At 40.7% G+C, this 19,762-nt stretch overlaps 1 protein-coding gene across 7 annotated transcripts in view; it reads left to right on the forward strand.

Moving 5' to 3' along the window:
- LOC128685730 (ATP-binding cassette sub-family C member 3-like) overlaps positions 1–19,762 on the forward strand; it is a 406,756-nt gene that overhangs the window by 111,666 nt on the left and 275,328 nt on the right. For all 7 annotated transcript variants that reach the window (XR_011392357.1, XM_070087955.1, XM_070087954.1 and 4 more), the window contains exon 14: positions 6,868–6,952. Coding sequence is in view for 6 of the 7 variants with exons in the window: in XM_070087955.1 (XP_069944056.1) it covers positions 6,868–6,952 (85 nt within the window). In the remaining variant the exon portion in view is untranslated. The remainder of the gene's footprint in view (positions 1–6,867; positions 6,953–19,762) is intronic.

Consider the following 19,762-nt stretch of genomic DNA (forward strand, 5'->3'; position numbering starts at 1 on the left):
AACTTACACCCTCTCTCTAAAATCTTTGAAAAACTTATTCATAAGCGAATCTATTCCTACCTCATCTCCCACAACATACTCAACCCCTGTCAGTCTGGGTACAGGCTTAATAAAAATACAAATGATGCTATTATACAGATGCTAACACAAACATACACTGCACTCGAGAAAAAAGAAGTCCCACTGGGGATCTTCATTGATTTACGTAAAGCTTTTGATACAGTTGACCATGACTTGCTCCACATAAAATTATCACACTATGGTATAAGAGGGCACTCCCTCAACTACCTAAAGTCATACCTTAGCAACAGAAGCCAATATCTGGAGTTTACCTGGAGAGAGTTCCGGGGGTCAACGCCCCCGCGGCCCGGTCTGTGACCAGGCCTCCTGGTGGATCAGAGCCTGATCAACCAGGCTGTTGCTGCTGGCTGCACGCAAACCAACGTATGAGCCACAGCCCGGCTGATCAGGAACTGACTTTAGGTGCTTGTCCAGTGCCAGCTTGAAGACTGCCAGGGGTCTGTTGGTAATCCCCCTTATGTGTGCTGGGAGGCAGTTGAACAGTCTCGGGCCCCTGACACTTATTGTATGGTCTCTTAACGTGCTAGTGACACCCCTGCTTTTCATTGGGGGGATGGTGCATCGTCTGCCAAGTCTTTTGCTTTCATAGTGAGTGATTTTCGTGTGCAAGTTCGGTACTAGTCCCTCTAGGATTTTCCAGGTGTATATAATCATGTATCTCTCCCTCCTGCGTTCCAGGGAATACAGGTTTAGGAACCTCAAGCGCTCCCAGTAATTGAGGTGTTTTATCTCCGTTATGCGCGCCGTGAAAGTTCTCTGTACATTTTCTAGGTCGGCAATTTCACCTGCCTTGAAAGGTGCTGTTAGTGTGCAGCAATATTCCAGCCTAGATAGAACAAGTGACCTGAAGAGTGTCATCATGGGCTTGGCCTCCCTAGTTTTGAAGGTTCTCATTATCCATCCTGTCATTTTTCTAGCAGATGCGATTGATACAATGTTATGGTCCTTGAAGGTGAGATCCTCCGACATGATCACTCCCAGGTCTTTGACGTTGGTGTTTCGCTCTATTTTGTGGCCAGAATTTGTTTTGTACTCTGATGAAGATTTAATTTCCTCATGTTTACCATATCTGAGTAATTGAAATTTCTCATCGTTGAACTTCATATTGTTTTCTGCAGCCCACTGAAAGATTTGGTTGATGTCCGCCTGGAGCTTTGCAGTGTCTGCAATGGAAGACACTGTCATGCAGATTTGGGTGTCATCTGCAAAGGAAGACACGGTGCTGTGGCTGACATCCTTGTCTATGTCGGATATGAGGATGAGGAACAAGATGGGAGCGAGTACTGTGCCTTGTGGAACAGAGCTTTTCACCGTAGCTGCCTCGGACTTTACTCTGTTGACGACTACTCTCTGTGTTCTGTTAGTGAGGAAATTATAGATCCATCGACCGACTTTTCCTGTTATTCCTTTAGCACGCATTTTGTGCGCTATTACGCCATGGTCACACTTGTCGAAGGCTTTTGCAAAGTCTGTATATATTACATCTGCATTCTTTTTGTCTTCTAGTGCATTTAGGACCTTGTCGTAGTGATCCAATAGTTGAGACAGACAGGAGCGACCTGTTCTAAACCCATGTTGCCCTGGGTTGTGTAACTGATGGGTTTCTAGATGGGTGGTGATCTTGCTTCTTAGGACCCTTTCAAAGATTTTTATGATATGGGATGTTAGTGCTATTGGTCTGTAGTTCTTTGCTGTTGCTTTACTGCCCCCTTTGTGGAGTGGGGCTATGTCTGTTGTTTTTAGTAACTGTGGGACGACCCCCGTGTCCATGCTCCCTCTCCATAGGATGGAAAAGGCTCGTGATAGGGGCTTCTTGCAGTTCTTGATGAACACAGAGTTCCATGAGTCTGGCCCTGGGGCAGAGTGCATGGGCATGTCATTTATCGCCTGTTCGAAGTCATTTGGCGTCAGGATAACATCGGATAGGCTTGTGTTAATCAAATTTTGTGGCTCTCTCATAAAAAATTCATTTTGATCTTCGACTCTCAGTCTGGTTAGCGGCTTGCTAAAAACTGAGTCATATTGGGACTTGAGTAGCTCACTCATTTCCTTGCTGTCATCTGTGTAGGACCCATTTTGTTTAAGTAGTGGCCCAATACTGGACGTTGTTCTCGATTTTGATTTGGCATAGGAGAAGAAATACTTTGGGTTTCTTTCGATTTCATTTATGGCTTTTAGTTCTTCCCGCGATTCCTGACTCCTAAAGGATTCTTTTAGCTTAAGTTCGATGCTTGCTATTTCTCTGACCAGTGTCTCCCTACGCATTTCAGATATATTGACCTCTTTTAGCAGCTCTGTTATTCTTTTTCGTCGCCTGTAAAGGGAGCGCCTGTCTCTTTCTATTTTACATCTACTCCTCCTTTTTCTTAGAGGAATAAGCCTTGTGCATACATCGAGTGCCACCGAGTTAATCTGTTCTAGGCATAAGTTGGGGTCTGTGTTGCTTAGTATATCTTCCCAGCTTATATCGGTTAGGACTTGGTTTACTTGGTCCCACTTTATGTTTTTGTTATTGAAGTTGAATTTGGTGAATGCTCCCTCGTGACTAATCTCATTATGTCGGTCTGGGGCTCCGCGCATACATGTTTGAACTTCAATTATGTTGTGATCTGAGTATATTGTTTTTGATATGGTGACATTTCTTATCAGATCATCATTGTTAGTGAAGATGAGGTCTAGTGTATTCTCCAGTCTAGTAGGCTCTATTATTTGCTGGTTTAAATTGAATTTTGTGCGGAGATTTAAAAGCTCGCGTGAGTGTGAGTTTTCATCAGAGCTGCCTCCTGGTGTTATTACTGCAACAATATTATTTGCTATATTCCTCCATTTTAGGTGCCTTAAGTTGAAATCCCCCAGGAGCAAGATGTTGGGTGCAGGAGCTGGAAGATTTTCCAGACAGTGGTCAATTTTTAACAGCTGTTCCTGGAATTGCTGGGATGTTGCATCCAGAGGCTTGTAGACTACCACAATGACTAGGTTTTGGTTCTCGACCTTTACTGCTAAAACTTCCACTACATCATTTGAGGCATTTAGCAGTTCTGTGCAAACAAGTGACTCTGCAATGTACAGGCCACCCCCCCCCCCCCCTTTTCCTGTTCACTCTGTCACATCTGTATAGGTTGTAACCTGGGATCCATATTTCATTGTTCAAGTGATCCTTTATGTGGATCTCAGTGAAAGCCGCGAACATTGCCTTTGCCTCTGCAAGCAGTCCACGGATGAAAGGTATTTTGTTGTTTGTTGCTGGCTGTAGACCCTGTATATTTGCCAAGAAGAATGTTATCGGACTGGTGGTGTTGTTGGTACTGGGGGGGGGGATTTTTTTTCCGGTATTAGTATCTGTATCTGTTGGTTTGGAGTGGAGGCCATCGACTGTGGTTCCACTCCAGGAATGACTGGATTTGGTGTACGATTTCTGCCATTTCCTGCCAGTTTTTTTTCCTTCCTGGCACTAAAAAACCTCTCCCTCTTGAGTGGCTGTGGCTACCCAGGTTTTCCCATGGCCTGGATGTTTTGTATCTTTTTGTCCCCTTTAGATGGTATGCCTGGCAATTTAAGTTATAGCACAGTCTTTCCTCTACTGAAGAGGTACACAGTTCAGGGTGAAAAAGCTTACAGGAAGGGAGTTTGCATTTTCCTGTTGTCATATGGGCATGGCATTTTCTAGGGTGGTCATAGTTGCACGTCCCATCTGTTTTTCCAGATTTCCCATGCCAGCAGATACCGAGTGCATAGTATGTGCACAGGCTTGGTTTCTGTTTGCCTTGGGTTTCTGTGACTGTATTCTCTGTTGGTGCATGTTTCCCTGTCTTACTTCTATCCTCCCTAGCACCAACAATGGAGCTCCCACCAGTTTTTTTTGGTAATATATCCTCACTATTGCTAGTGGAGTCCTCTTGTTTGCTATTTCCTGCGGTATTTCTAGTTTGCAATATTGGTTTTATCTTATCTTTGACTACACTTGTTTCCCTACTATGGCTCCTGTCCCCTATGAGGTCATTTATATGTATTCCTTCCTGCATATAATTCCCGACTACCTGGACAAAATCTCCAGCTTCACCATTACTGTCTCCCAGGACAGCATCTCCAGCTTCACCATTACTGTCTCCCAGGACAGCATCTCCAGCTTCACCATTACTGTCTCCCAGGACAGCACCTCCAGCTTCACCATTACTGTCTCCCAGGACAGCACCTCCAGCTTCACCATTACTGTCTCCCAGGACAGCACTATCAGCCCCACATTTACTGACTACCAGGACTTCATCTCCAGCCTTACAGTTTCTGACTACATGGCCAGTATCAAGGGCAGTACCATTCAGCCCAGACTTTTTATGTTCCCATCTGTTGTAGAAAGCTTCCAGGTTTTCTATGAAAGCAGCTTTGATGTTGACCTCTTTTAATACCCTTGTGATTTTAGTCCACAGATTTATCTCATTTGGGCATACCCAAAAACACTTCCCTGTTTTAATACTGCTTGTAGCTAGTTCTTGGATATCTGCACAAGGGGCGTGACACCAATTTCCACAAAAATGACAATTTATGCATGTGGAAGCCCGTTTGTTTGACTGACCACAGACTACACACAGCTTCATAATGATTTGAATGGTTGATTTACTGCAATTCTACTAGCAACCTCTTGAATATTCTATTAATAACCTCCTTAAATGAAGCTCTAGCTATTTGTATTTCTGTTTCTAACTGTTTTTGTATATTGGACAGCTTACCGTGCACGTTCCTGACATATATTTAATGTTTGTGTTTATAAGGGCGCCTACAACCCCATCCGTTTACAGTCTGCTTTATTGTCCAACGGAACCGTTTGAAACCAGTCCAGGGTTCGGACCAGTCCAGGGTTCGGACCAGTCAAGGGTTCGGACCAGTCGATCTGATCTGATCAGTGGGTCACTTATTTAAACCATACTGGTCGGTGATTTGAGCTAACACATGAAGGATCTACTGGAAATTATCTACCCGAGTAATATGTGATTTGATTGATACAAAAGTATAACTTGCGTGTTGAAGAGCCGGTGACTGCTGGCAACTCCTACAATGACGAACGGTCGACCTCAACCCTTGTTTATCAATCGCTGTATCTAGCTTTTCTATTTTTTTTTTTCCGTCTCCACCACAATAAATGCTATACATTATCACTATAGTTGACTGGTGCAAATTTTGGAGGAAGGACGCTTTTTCTGGAGTAATAATTGCTTATCGTTGTGTATATTGCGACCGCTGGTAACTACAGGTTATATGAAATTCACAGTATATGTCTGGTATTTCAAGAAAAAGAAACTAATGAAAGTCACTCCACTCCACTAAGTACCATTATAATACTGGTTAGTTGCTACTACAACACTGTATTCTGCTATTCACTGGTATCACTAGATTATATGCGAGTACACTAGCAGGCCAAGAAGATTATTAAAAACAGCTGACCTGTGGTAAGTTTCTGGCGACTTCTGGCACCTGCCTCTATAGGCTTATCACTTCATTTACAAATTCACCTGTTTTCAAATGACACTTTAGCCTTTATCATCAATATACTAGGGAGCCACTGTAGTATACACTATACACTATGTATACTCAATGTTATCAGGGAGACTTTCTTTCCTCTGACACGAAAAGTTCAATTATTATTATTTTTTTTCCACACGGAACACAGGCCTATGATTCCCCTCTGACAGTAAACTCTGCTAGGTAGTGCACACTAATTCTCCTTTTTTGACTCAGTATATAATGTTTTCCGCCCAAGATTGGTTCCAGGCGCTAGAGGGATGTATCGTATAGGATTGATGGCACAAATTAAAGTTCTAGCACGTAAGAGCGACCGTGTAAACACGAGAAAACCCGGAGCACAACATGTGAAGACAAAGAACTTGATCCATGGAGGTAAAAAATGAGGAATGCACCAGAGTATACTAGTACCAACACTGTTGTATGGGTATGAGGCATGGGTTTTAAACCTTGCATTGAGGAGGAGGCTGAAGGCAGTACAGCTATCATGTTTGAGGACATTTTGTGGTGTGAATATTATCCAGAGAATTTGGAACTTGAGTATTAAAAGAAGGCTGGGGTTACCAAAATTATTATTCAGAAGGCTTAGAAGTTGTTGAAATAATTTGAACATTTAGAGAGGATGAAACAAAATTAGATTAGGAGGGTGTATAAATTGTATAGAGGGAAGGAGAAGTAGGGGTCATCCTAGGAAAGATGGGAGGGAGGGGACAAAGATTTTGAGTGCTAAGGTCTTGGACCTCCAATAGGGTTGTGAGTGTGCATTAGAGAGGATTCCCACCACCTTATGTGCTTTTGGAGTGTGAGTAAAATAATGTTGATGAGAAGACTTAGGAAAACTGGTTAGTTGGACTTGTATCCTAGAAGTGGGAAGTACAGTGCCTGCACTCCAAAGGAGGGATGGGAATGTTGCAGTTTGGAGGGTCACTGCACTGTGATGTCAGCATGCTTCTGGCAAAACAGTGATTGAATAAATGACAGTGAAAATTTTTCTCCTTTTTTGGGTCACTTTACCTTGGTGGGAATCATAGGAATTTTACATCAACCACAACCACATTCATATACAGTAGCTTTTTATTCCTTTTGGAAAAATCATTCCTATAAATTACAAACATTGTCATGCAAGTAATGATCTTTGTGTGGCCCCCACAAGTGGCATTTCTCCACCAGAACACTGCTCATATTTTTCTTTCAAACAGCTATCTTATCCATTGTAATAAATTGACAATATTATAAATTCTCACACCAATCATATTGTTTCCTTCTCTGCAGGCAAGCGTGGCTGTGACAAGGTTGCAGAAGTATCTGAATGCATCAGAGTTGGATCCTATGGCTGTGTGCTCTGAACCTTCAATGCGTAAGTGTGATTTGCTGGTACCTATTTGTGCTTAAGAGTAAAGTTAGGTATATGGTAGCCTGCTTTCTTGAGTTTAACACATTATTTCTTGTAGGATAATATTTCAGATATGTATGGTCTCTGCAAAAAAATATTATATCGGTATACATCTGTTTTGGAGTAAATTCAACTTGGTATACGTCCTGTTTGGACACGAAAATTTTTGCTTGGTATATGACCTTTGTTTGGAATACAACTCACGTGCTAGAACTTGTATGGGTCAAAATGATAAAGATGCCATCAATGATTTTGTTACAGAGTTTGGGGAATTTGTGGAGGCTGAGGGTTTTATTCCCCAACAAGTTTTTAATTGTTGGGTCTGGAAGAAAATGCCTAACAGGACCTATATTACAAAAGAGGAGAAGGAATTACCAGGGCACAAGCTAATGAAGGATAGGTTAACTCTCTTGTTCTGCACCAATGCAAGTGGGGATTGCAAACTGAAGCCTCTACTGATCTACCACTCTGAAAACCTGAGGGTCTATAACCCTTTCAGAGTTTCCGACGTACTAGTACGTCTTATGCACCAGGGTTGTTGATGTACTAGTACGCATAAATTCTAGCACCTTCAAATCTAGCGAGAGAAAGCTGGTAGACGTACATATGAAAGAATGGGTCTATGTGGTCAGTGTTCACAGTATAAAAAAAATCCTGTAGCACACAGTGAGTAATGAGAAAAAAAAAAACTTTGGCAATGTTTTTGATTTAAAACAGCGACTTTCCACTGTATTTTCGTATGGTATTTATGGTTGTATTCTGGTTTTGTAGTCTCATTTTATAGAATGGAAGACATATTAGATGAGCTCAAAGTAGCAAAAACGTTCGATTTTTGCCAAAGGTCAAAAGTAAATAAATCATGCGACACGTCCAATACACGTCAACTGGTGAGTCTAATATTCTTTCACAAGTGTGCTGATATTATTTATACCATTTCTACACTAATACAGTAGTCTGCATAACAGTAAATCTATTTTTTGTGAGAATAAAAATTCAAAGTGGAAAGCAAAATAAATGAGAGAGGGGCCTGGGGACATGACTAATGAACAGAGTAAGTGTTATTTTAGTGCCAGGAATGTCTGTCTTGTTTATTCTGGACCCTATTTGAAAATTAGCATCTTTTGAAATTTGTTTGAAATTGGCAAAATTGCAATTTCTGACCACTTTATTGGATAGTTGAAATCGGTAAATGGGTGGTATAGAAAATTTAAAATTACCTGGATGAACCTCATTAGATACATACCAGGAAATAGTAACAAAGATAATTATTCTTTATCAAGGTTACAGAGACATGTAAGAATTTTAGGACACTCTAGGTCTCAAAAAATGTCCCCCTTCGATACCTACTGTCATATCTCCACAAGTATATCTCCACCTATATTAATTTTAAATAAAATATACATCACCAGGAATTCTGGTAAACATTAATATACATGACTTAGCTGGGGTTCCCTGACTGTCCTGTCCACTCGCCTAATTCTCACATTCTGCAGGACTGCAAATCCAACAATTTCGGCTCCTATTTGGGAGGGTTCAACCACAATTTAACTTTCAGAGCAATGAAATTTATACACATTTCACTAGCATGTCTTTGCTCACTTCAAAACAATGGCGTCTCCCCCCAGCGACGTTAACCCACCGTCGCTGGTTCATTTTTCTATTTACAAATTAATTTTTATTAACTACAATGTATTTCACTAATTTACATACAAAATACACTGTATTTTCAGAAAATATACAGTATTTTCCGCACTGCGGCCGGGCGGAGTTCGTTGCTAAATGACTCAAATTAGTCCTTCCTTTAGGAGACGATTCCAGCCAGTTCTGGCTTGAGTGGCTGTTTTCCTAGTAGGTCTTACTACAATTTCATTTTCCTGCATCACTTGGTCAGCATTATCTTCAATATCACTTGTGTCACTTTCCCTTAGATTTTCATTTACATTTGATTGAACACCATTTAATTCCAAGGGAATCAATTTATTAATCGTACGTAAACTTTCCTGGCCCCCACTCTTCATAGATCTAAACTTACTCCCTGTTCAGTACATCCACACTTACTACTGTGCAATCTACATCTACAGGACCTTAAACTCCAATATCAACCTTGACCTAAAATGCTTTCTTGATAGTTATGACAGAACCCACAGGCATAACACCAGACACAAACATCTCTATGACATTCCCCGTGTCCGACTAAACCTTTACAAAAATTCAATGCATGTCAAAGGCCCTAAAATCTGGAACACCCTACCTGAGAACTCTAGAACTGCAGGCACATTCATCACCTTCAAAACTACCATTAGAAAACATCTTATCTCCCTGATACACCCCGTCGACTAACTACACGAATACCACCTAGTGGTTCACACTTACACTCACTCACCAATTTGACCATAAACAGAAATATTAATCTCAATCTTAAAATAATGAATCCTGTGATACTCCAATACTGAAACTATGTACTGTGCCAAAACAAAAGCATTCACATTGCTAAACTCACAAACTAGTATTTAGTCACTTAGCCATAATACCAGACGGTGAGCATTAAACATCTTCAACACACCCAGAGAAGACACTGCCGAGAAGAGATACATAGTCCTTCCCACCAACTCCATTGCCAAACATGTTTCCAACATCTTTGCCAAAACATCATTCCAAGTATCTACCTCCACAACCACGACCATCAAGGACATCACCAGTAGTAAACAGGACAAGCCTCCATCCTCTGCAGGGGTATACATAATCCCTTGTTGTTAGGTAAGACACATATGCAACAGTTAGGTATCTTTATTATGAAACGTTTCGCCTACACAGTAGGCTTCTTCAGTCAGGTACAGAAAAGTTGATAGAAGCAGAAGATACTTGAAGACGATGTAATCAGTCCATCACCCTTAAAGTTTTGAGGTGGTCAGTCCCTCAGTCTGGAGAAGAGCATTGTTCCATAGTATGAAACAATATGGAGAAGAAGTGACAGGATGGAGCTTTTTATAGCGCCAAGAGGTGAGACGTAGGCCACTAGGAGAGGTAAGAACTCAGATGTTGAGAGGTCAGGTCCCTCTCAAATCCAGCCCCTCTCACTAGTGGAAGTTGTCGAAGTTGATTGCAGGTCTGTACCAAGATACCCTTGTGTTGCAGTGTCTGACAGATTGAACATTAAAATGGTATAAAATACCGACAGGTTGTTAGGTAAGACACATATGCAACAGTTAGGTATCTTTATTATGAAACGTTTCGCCTACACAGTAGGCTTCTTCAGTCAGGTACAGAAAAGTTGATAGAAGCAGAAGATACTTGAAGACGATGTAATCAGTCCATCACCCTTAAAGTTTTGAGGTGGTCAGTCCCTCAGTCTGGAGAAGAGCATTGTTCCATAGTATGAAACAATATGGAGAAGAAGTGACAGGATGGAGCTTTTTATAGCGCCAAGAGGTGAGACGTAGGCCACTAGGAGAGGTAAGAACTCAGATGTTGAGAGGTCAGGTCCCTCTCAAATCCAGCCCCTCTCACTAGTGGAAGTTGTCGAAGTTGATTGCAGGTCTGTACCAAGATACCCTTGTGTTGCAGTGTCTGACAGATTGAACATTAAAATGGTATAAAATACCGACAGGTTGTTAGGTAAGACACATATGCAACAGTTAGGTATCTTTATTATGAAACGTTTCGCCTACACAGTAGGCTTCTTCAGTCAGGTACAGAAAAGTTGATAGAAGCAGAAGATACTTGAAGACGATGTAATCAGTCCATCACCCTTAAAGTTTTGAGGTGGTCAGTCGTCTTCAAGTATCTTCTGCTTCTATCAACTTTTCTGTACCTGACTGAAGAAGCCTACTGTGTAGGCGAAACGTTTCATAATAAAGATACCTAACTGTTGCATATGTATCTTACCTAACAACCTGTCGGTATTTTATACCATTTTAATGTTCAATCTGTCAGACACTGCAACACAAGGGTATCTTGGTACAGACCTGCAATCAACTTCGACAACTTCCACTAGTGAGAGGGGCTGGATTTGAGAGGGACCTGACCTCTCAACATCTGAGTTCTTACCTCTCCTAGTGGCCTACGTCTCACCTCTTGGCGCTATAAAAAGCTCCATCCTGTCACTTCTTCTCCATATTGTTTCATACTATGGAACAATGCTCTTCTCCAGACTGAGGGACTGACCACCTCAAAACTTTAAGGGTGATGGACTGATTACATCGTCTTCAAGTATCTTCTGCTTCTATCAACTTTTCTGTACCTGACTGAAGAAGCCTACTGTGTAGGCGAAACGTTTCATAATAAAGATACCTAACTGTTGCATATGTGTCTTACCTAACAACCTGTCGGTATTTTATACCATTTTAATGTTCAATCTGTCAGACACTGCAACACAAGGGTATCTTGGTACAGACCTGCAATCAACTTCGACAACTTCCACTAGTGAGAGGGGCTGGATTTGAGAGGGACCTGACCTCTCAACATCTGAGTTCTTACCTCTCCTAGTGGCCTACGTCTCACCTCTTGGCGCTATAAAAAGCTCCATCCTGTCACTTCTTCTCCATATTGTTTCATACTATGGAACAATGCTCTTCTCCAGACTGAGGGACTGACCACCTCAAAACTTTAAGGGTGATGGACTGATTACATCGTCTTCAAGTATCTTCTGCTTCTATCAACTTTTCCGTACCTGACTGAAGAAGCCTACTGTGTAGGCGAAACGTTTCATAATAAAGATACCTAACTGTTGCATATGTGTCTTACCTAACAACCTGTCGGTATTTTATACCATTTTAATGTTCAATCTGTCAGACACTGCAACACAAGGGTATCTTGGTACAGACCTGCAATCAACTTCGACAACTTCCACTAGTGAGAGGGGCTGGATTTGAGAGGGACCTGACCTCTCAACATCTGAGTTCTTACCTCTCCTAGTGGCCTATGTCTCACCTCTTGGCGCTATAAAAAGCTCCATCCTGTCACTTCTTCTCCATATTGTTTCATACTATGGAACAATGCTCTTCTCCAGACTGAGGGACTGACCACCTCAAAACTTTAAGGGTGATGGACTGATTACATCGTCTTCAAGTATCTTCTGCTTCTATCAACTTTTCTGTACCTGACTGAAGAAGCCTACTGTGTAGGCGAAACGTTTCATAATAAAGATACCTAACTGTTGCATATGTGTCTTACCTAACAACCTGTCGGTATTTTATACCATTTTAATATAATCCCTTGTAATGACTGCAACAAGTTATACGTGGGCGAAACATCAAGGGACCTCCAAACACGTATTTCAGAACACCAATACGCAAGCAGGTCTGACGACACAAGGAATGCCTGCGTACAACACCGTAATTCACACAACCACTTGATAAACTACAGAAACTCAAGACTTATCGCCACAGAAGACAACACTCAATTCCGAAGAATCCTGGAATCATCACTTATTTCTATATCCGACAACTTCAACCAGAATAGTGGCTTCTATAACATAGCTGAACCACTTGCCAAGAAACTTCTTCATCGCTATCCCACATAAGAACACTGTAGAAGGTCTGCTCACAAACTTATCCAAGCTACCCAAGTTTTTAGACTCTATAACCCCACTCGGTACATCATCAGATGCAGCATTCTTCACCTGACCTCAGCATTCTGAACCGGACTATAAATACTCGCGTTCCTTCCACCCCAGGTAGTTCTGTTTGTGACTTGAAAAAGCCCACTGTGTGGGCGAAACGTAGTCAATAAAGGATCACATTATACTGCATTTGTGTTTATATTTCCATGCATACACGCTTATTATGACCCACTTTTCACATCCAACCTTTACTTTAATCCACATAATCCTTGAATTTACACATTCATATTCTCTTTTCTCCTTCCATAACTGATCCTTCAACATTTTTGCTACCCCTTCCTTAGCTCTAAGTCTCTCAGATACTCCAGATTTAATCCCATTTATTTCCCCCCACCGAAACTCCCCTACCCCCTTCAGCTTTCTTTTGCTTATGGCCAGGACATCCAACTTCTTTACATTCATAACATCAGCAATCATCTGTTTCTTGTCATCCGCACTACATCCACGCACATTCAAGCATCCCAGTCTTATAAAGTTTTTCTTCTTCTCTTTTTTAGTAAATGTTTACAGGAGAAGGGGTTACTAGCACATTGCTCCCGGCATTTTAGTCGCCTCATACGACACGCATGGCTTACGGAGGAAAGATTCTTTTCCACTTCCCCATGGACAATAGAAGAAATAAAGAACAAGAGCTATTTAGAAAAAGGAGAAAAACCTAGATGTGTATATATATATATATATATATATATATATATATATATATATATATATATATATATATATATATATATATATATATATATATATATATATATATATATATATGCATGTGCGTGTCTGTGAGGTGTGACCAAAGTGTAAGTAGGAGTAGCAAGATATCCCTGTTATCTAGCATGTTTATGAGACTGAAAAAGACACCAGCAATCCTACCATCATATAAAACAGTTAGAGGTTTATGTTTCACAGTCATCTGGCAGGACAGTAGTACTTCCCTGGGTGGTTGCTGTCTACCAACCTACTACCTATACATTAAGTAAATTTGTGGACTTAATATCTACCTAGTTCTGTCATTTCACATATAATTATTAAGTAATTAATTCACTAATTAATGACTTCACTAATTATATCCAGTTCGATCAAGGACCAATGGGCAACTAGTACGTTACCTGGAGTTTACCTGGAGAGAGTTCCGGGGGTCAATGCCCCCGCGGCCCGGTCTGTGACCAGGCCTCCTGGTGGATCAGAGCCTGATCAACCAGGCTGTTGCTGCTGGCTGCACGCAAACCAACGTACGAGCCACAGCCTGGCTGATCAGGAACTGACTTTAGGTGCTTGTCCAGTGCCAGCTTGAAGACTGCCAGGGGTCTGTTGGTAATCCCCCTTATGTGTGCTGGGAGGCAGTTGAACAGTCTCGGGCCCCTGACACTTATTGTATGGTCTCTTAACGTGCTAGTGACACCCCTGCTTTTCATTGGGGGGATGTTGCATCGTCTGCCAAGTCTTTTGCTTTCGTAGTGAGTGATTTTCGTGTGCAATTTCGGTACTAGTCCCTCTAGGATTTTCCAGGTGTATATAATCATGTATCTCTCCCTCCTGCGTTCCAGGGAATACAGGTTTAGGAACCTCAAGCGCTCCCAGTAATTGAGGTGTTTTATCTCTGTTATGCGCGCCGTGAAAGTTCTCTGTACATTTTCTAGGTCGGCAATTTCACCTGCCTTGAAAGGTGCTGTTAGTGTGCAGCAATATTCCAGCCTAGATAGAACAAGTGACCTGAAGAGTGTCATCATGGGCTTGGCCTCCCTAGTTTTGAAGGTTCTCATTATCCATCCTGTCATTTTTCTAGCAGAAAATTTAAAATTACCTGGATGAACCTCATTAGATACATACCAGGAAATGGTAACAAAGATAATTATTCTTTATCAAGGTTACAGAGACATGTAAGAATTTTAGGACACTCTAGGTCTCAAAAAATGTCCCCCTTCAATACCTACTGTCATATCTCCACAAGTCACTCTGGACCTATATTAATTTCAAATGAAATATACATCACCAGGAATTCTGGTAAACATTAATATAGATATGTGGACTGTATGTTAAATTTAATAAATGACTACATATAGACTGAAGGAGAATTTATAATAATAACACTCAGCAATTTGTCTGGAGATTACTTGGTGTATCATACACAAACCCCTGCCTAAAATATGAAGAAAATACTGGCCAGAATTTCAACATAAATATAGATATGACTTAGCTGGGGTTCCCTGACTGTCCTGTCCACTCGCCTAATTCTCATGTTCTGCAGGACTGCAAATCCAACAATTTCGGCTCCTATTTGGGAGGTTTCAACCACAATTTAACTTCCAGAGTGACGAAATTTATACATTTCACTAGCGTGTCTTTGCCCACTTCAAAACAATGGCGTCTCCCCCCAGCGATGCTAACCCACCGTCGCTGGTTCATTTTTCTATTTACAAATTAATTTTTATTAACTACAATGTATTTCACTAATTTACATACAAAATACACTGTATTTTTGGAACATATACAGTATTTTCCACAGGTGGTTTCTTGTAATCCTTTGATAGAAAAAATGGAGTTCTAGTGAAATACAGTGGAACCTTAGCTTACGAGTGTCCCAACTTATGAGTTTTTTGAGATACGAGCCGCCCCGGGTCGATTTTTTGCTTTGAGTTATGAGCCAACATTTGAGTTACCAGTCAGCTCCCCCCTCCCTCTTCCCCCTCAACCCAAAACCTGGACACCTCGCTTGTTTATCTATGAATTCATGCTTTAATTCCATGGAAATCATTTTCTTTTTCTTCTCAGCAATATTTTATTTTTTATTATCACACCGGCCGATTCCCACCAAGGCAGGGTGGCCCGAAAAAGAAAAACTTTCACCATCATTCACTCCATCACTGTCTTGCCAGAAGGGTGCTTTACACTACAGTTTTTAAACTGCAACATTAACACCCCTCCTTCAGAGTGCAGGCACTGTACTTCCCATCTCCAGGACTCAAGTCCGGCCTGCCGGTTTCCCTGAATCCCTTCATAAATGTTACTTTGCTCACACTCCAACAGCACGTCAAGTATTAAAAACCATTTGTCTCCATTCACTCCTATCAAACACGCTCACGCATGCCTGCTGGAAGTCCAAGCCCCTCGCACACAAAACCTCCTTTACCCCCTCCCTCCAACCCTTCCTAGGCCGACCCCTACCCCGCCTTCCTTCCACTACAGACTGATACACTCTTGAAGTCATTCTGTTTCGCTCCATTCTCTCTACATGTCCGAACCACCTCAACAACCCTTCCTCAGCCCTCTGGACAACAGTTTTGGTAATCCCGCACCTCCTCCTAACTTCCAAACTACGAATTCTCTGCATTATATTCACACCACACATTGCCCTCAGACATGACATCTCCACTGCCTCCAGCCTTCTCCTCGCTGCAACATTCATCACCCACGCTTCACACCCATATAAGAGCGTTGGTAAAACTATACTCTCATACATTCCCCTCTTTGCCTCCAAGGACAAAGTTCTTTGTCTCCACAGACTCCTAAGTGCACCACTCACTCTTTTTCCCTCATCAATTCTATGATTCACCTCATCTTTCATAGACCCATCCGCTGACACGTCCACTCCCAAATATCTGAATACGTTCACCTCCTCCATACTCTCTCCCTCCAATCTGATATTCAATCTTTCATCACCTAATCTTTTTGTTATCCTCATAACCTTACTCTTTCCTGTATTCACCTTTAATTTTCTTCTTTTGCACACCCTACCAAATTCATCCACCAATCTCTGCAACTTCTCTTCAGAATCTCCCAAGAGCACAGTGTCATCAGCAAAGAGCAGCTGTGACAACTCCCACTTTGTGTGTGATTCTTTATCTTTTAACTCCACGCCTCTTGCCAAGACCCTCGCATTTACTTCTCTTACAACCCCATCTATAAATATATTAAACAACCACGGTGACATCACACATCCTTGTCTAAGGCCTACTTTTACTGGAAAAAAATTTCCCTCTTTCCTACATACTCTAACTTGAGCCTCACTATCCTCGTAAAAACTCTTCACTGCTTTCAGTAACCTACCTCCTACACCATACACTTGCAACATCTGCCACATTGCCCCCCTATCCACCCTGTCATACGCCTTTTCCAAATCCATAAATGCCACAAAGACCTCTTTAGCCTTATCTAAATACTGTTCACTTATATGTTTCACTGTAAACACCTGGTCCACACACCCCCTACCTTTCCTAAAGCCTCCTTGTTCATCTGCTATCCTATTCTCCGTCTTACTCTTAATTCTTTCAATTATAACTCTACCATATACTTTACCAGGTACACTCAACAGACTTATCCCCCTATAATTTTTGCACTCTCTTTTATCCCCTTTGCCTTTATACAAAGGAACTATGCATGCTCTCTGCCAATCCCTAGGTACCTTACCCTCTTCCATACATTTATTAAATAATTGCACCAACCACTCCAAAACTATATCCCCACCTGCTTTTAACATTTCTATCTTTATCCCATCAATCCCGGCTGCCTTACCCCCTTTCATTTTACCTACTGCCTCACGAACTTCCCCCACACTCACAACTGGCTCTTCCTCACTCCTACAAGATGTTATTCCTCCTTGCCCTATACACGAAATCACAGCTTCCCTATCTTCATCAACATTTAACAATTCCTCAAAATATTCCTTCCATCTTCCCAATACCTCTAACTCTCCATTTAATAACTCTCCTCTCCTATTTTTAACTGACAAATCCATTTGTTCTCTAGGCTTTCTTAACTTGTTAATCTCACTCCAAAACTTTTTCTTATTTTCAACAAAATTTGTTGATAACATCTCACCCACTCTCTCATTTGCTCTCTTTTTACATTGCTTCACCACTCTCTTAACTTCTCTCTTTTTCTCCATATACTCTTCCCTCCTTGCATCACTTCTACTTTGTAAAAACTTCTCATATGCTAACTTTTTCTCCCTTACTACTCTCTTTACATCATCATTCCACCAATCGCTCCTCTTCCCTCCTGCACCCACTTTCCTGTAACCACAAACTTCTGCTGAACACTCTAACACTACATTTTTAAACCTACCCCATACCTCTTCGACCCCATTGCCTATGCTCTCATTAGCCCATCTATCCTCCAATAGCTGTTTATATCTTACCCTAACTGCCTCCTCTTTTAGTTTATAAACCTTCACCTCTCTCTTCCCTGATGCTTCTATTCTCCTTGTATCCCATCTACCTTTTACTCTCAGTGTAGCTACAACTAGAAAGTGATCTGATATATCTGTGGCCCCTCTATAAACATGTACATCCTGAAGTCTACTCAACAGTCTTTTATCTACCAATACATAATCCAACAAACTACTGTCATTTCGCCCTACATCATATCGTGTATACTTATTTATCCTCTTTTTCTTAAAATATGTATTACCTATAACTAAACCCCTTTCTATACAAAGTTCAATCAAAGGGCTCCCATTATCATTTACACCTGGCACCCCAAGCTTTAATTCCATGGAAATCATTTTCTTTTTCTTCTCAGCAATAATAATAATATATTACAGTGAAGTCATTCAGTAAGTCAGTCAAGTCACTCAGTAAGTCAGTCAAGTCATTCAGTAAGTCAGTCAAGTCATTCAGTAAGTCATGTTACTCAGTAAGTCAGTCACGTCACTCAGTAAGTCAGTCAAGTCATTCTGTAAGTCAGTCAAGTCATTCAGTAAGTCAGTCTAGTCCTTCAGTAAGTCAGTCAAGTCATTCAGTAAGTCAGTAAAGTCACTCAATAAGTCAAGTCATTCAGTAAGTCAGTCAAGTCACTCAATAAGTCAGTCAAGTTATTCAGTAAGTCAGTCAGGTCACTCAGTAAGTCAGTCAAGTCATTCAGTAAGTCAGTCAAGTCACTCAGTAAGTCAGTCAAGTCATTCATTAAGTCAGTCAAGTCATTCAGTAAGTCAGTCAAGTCATTCAGTAAGTCAGCAAAGTCACTCAGTAAGTCAAGTCATTCAGTAAGGCAGTCAAATCACTCAGTAAGTCTGTCAAGTCATTCAGTCAGTCAAGTCATTCGGTAAGTCAGTCAAGTCACTCAGTAAGGCAGTCAAATCACTCAGTAAGTCTGTCAAGTCATTCAGTCAGTCAAGTCATTCGGTAAGTCAGTCAAGTCACTCAGTAAGTCAGTCAAGTCACTCAGTCAGTCAGTCAAGTCATTCAGTAAGTCAGTCAAGTCACTCAGTAAGTCAGTCACTCAGTAAGTCAGTCACTCAGTAAGTCAGTCACTCAGTAAGTCGGTCATTCAGTAAGTCAGTCACAAACTCATGTTAACCTCTTTTTCTGTGTACAAAGTAACACTTCAGTTACAGCTACAGGTTATCTCTTGTCTAATATCTTTGTTAATTCTAAGACTTAAGTGCTTATACCTCTTCATGCTACTTTCAGCAACACTAGTATGGCTATTGGGTGTCATGATTGCTTGGCAGATACAAGATATAGTAATTAAAATATCATACAATTGACAAACACAGCTGCCTTGTAGCAGAGAAAGACTGGACACCTATGAATTACGAATGCTGGGATGGTGGGGGTTGGTGTCGGGGAGTGGTAATGGATGGCTCCCCGGCTGCTCTACAACAAGGTGGACGCTTGAGCAAAAGATAATTTTTTTTCCTTCCCACAAACTGAACCATGTTACATTAATTATACAACGTGTTACATAAAATTGTGCAGCAATTCTTCAATTATTATAATAACGATAGAGCTTCCGTTCCATAAATTAATAATAATAATAATAATAATAATAATAATAATAATAATAATAATAATAATAACAACAATATAATACTACTACTAATAATATATTATTATTATTATTATTATTATTATTATTATTATTATTATTATTATTAATATTATTAATATTATTAATATTATTATTATTATTATTATAATGATAGAGCTTCAGTTCCCTAAATTAATAATAATAATAATAATAATATATTAATGATAGAGCTTCACTTCCCTAAATTAATAACAGAAATAATAATAATAATAAGAAGAAGAATTGTGGAAAAGTAATTCCCAAAATTATGCTGTATAATGTAAATATACCTGATTAGTACATTACTATTGCTCTAAAGTGTATTTTAAAGAAGAGAATCGAGAGAGAAGCTCTGTGCCTGCACTGAG

The sequence above is a fragment of the Cherax quadricarinatus genome, chromosome 23, assembly GCF_038502225.1.
Source record: "Cherax quadricarinatus isolate ZL_2023a chromosome 23, ASM3850222v1, whole genome shotgun sequence".
Taxonomy (NCBI): Eukaryota; Metazoa; Arthropoda; class Malacostraca; order Decapoda; family Parastacidae; genus Cherax; species Cherax quadricarinatus.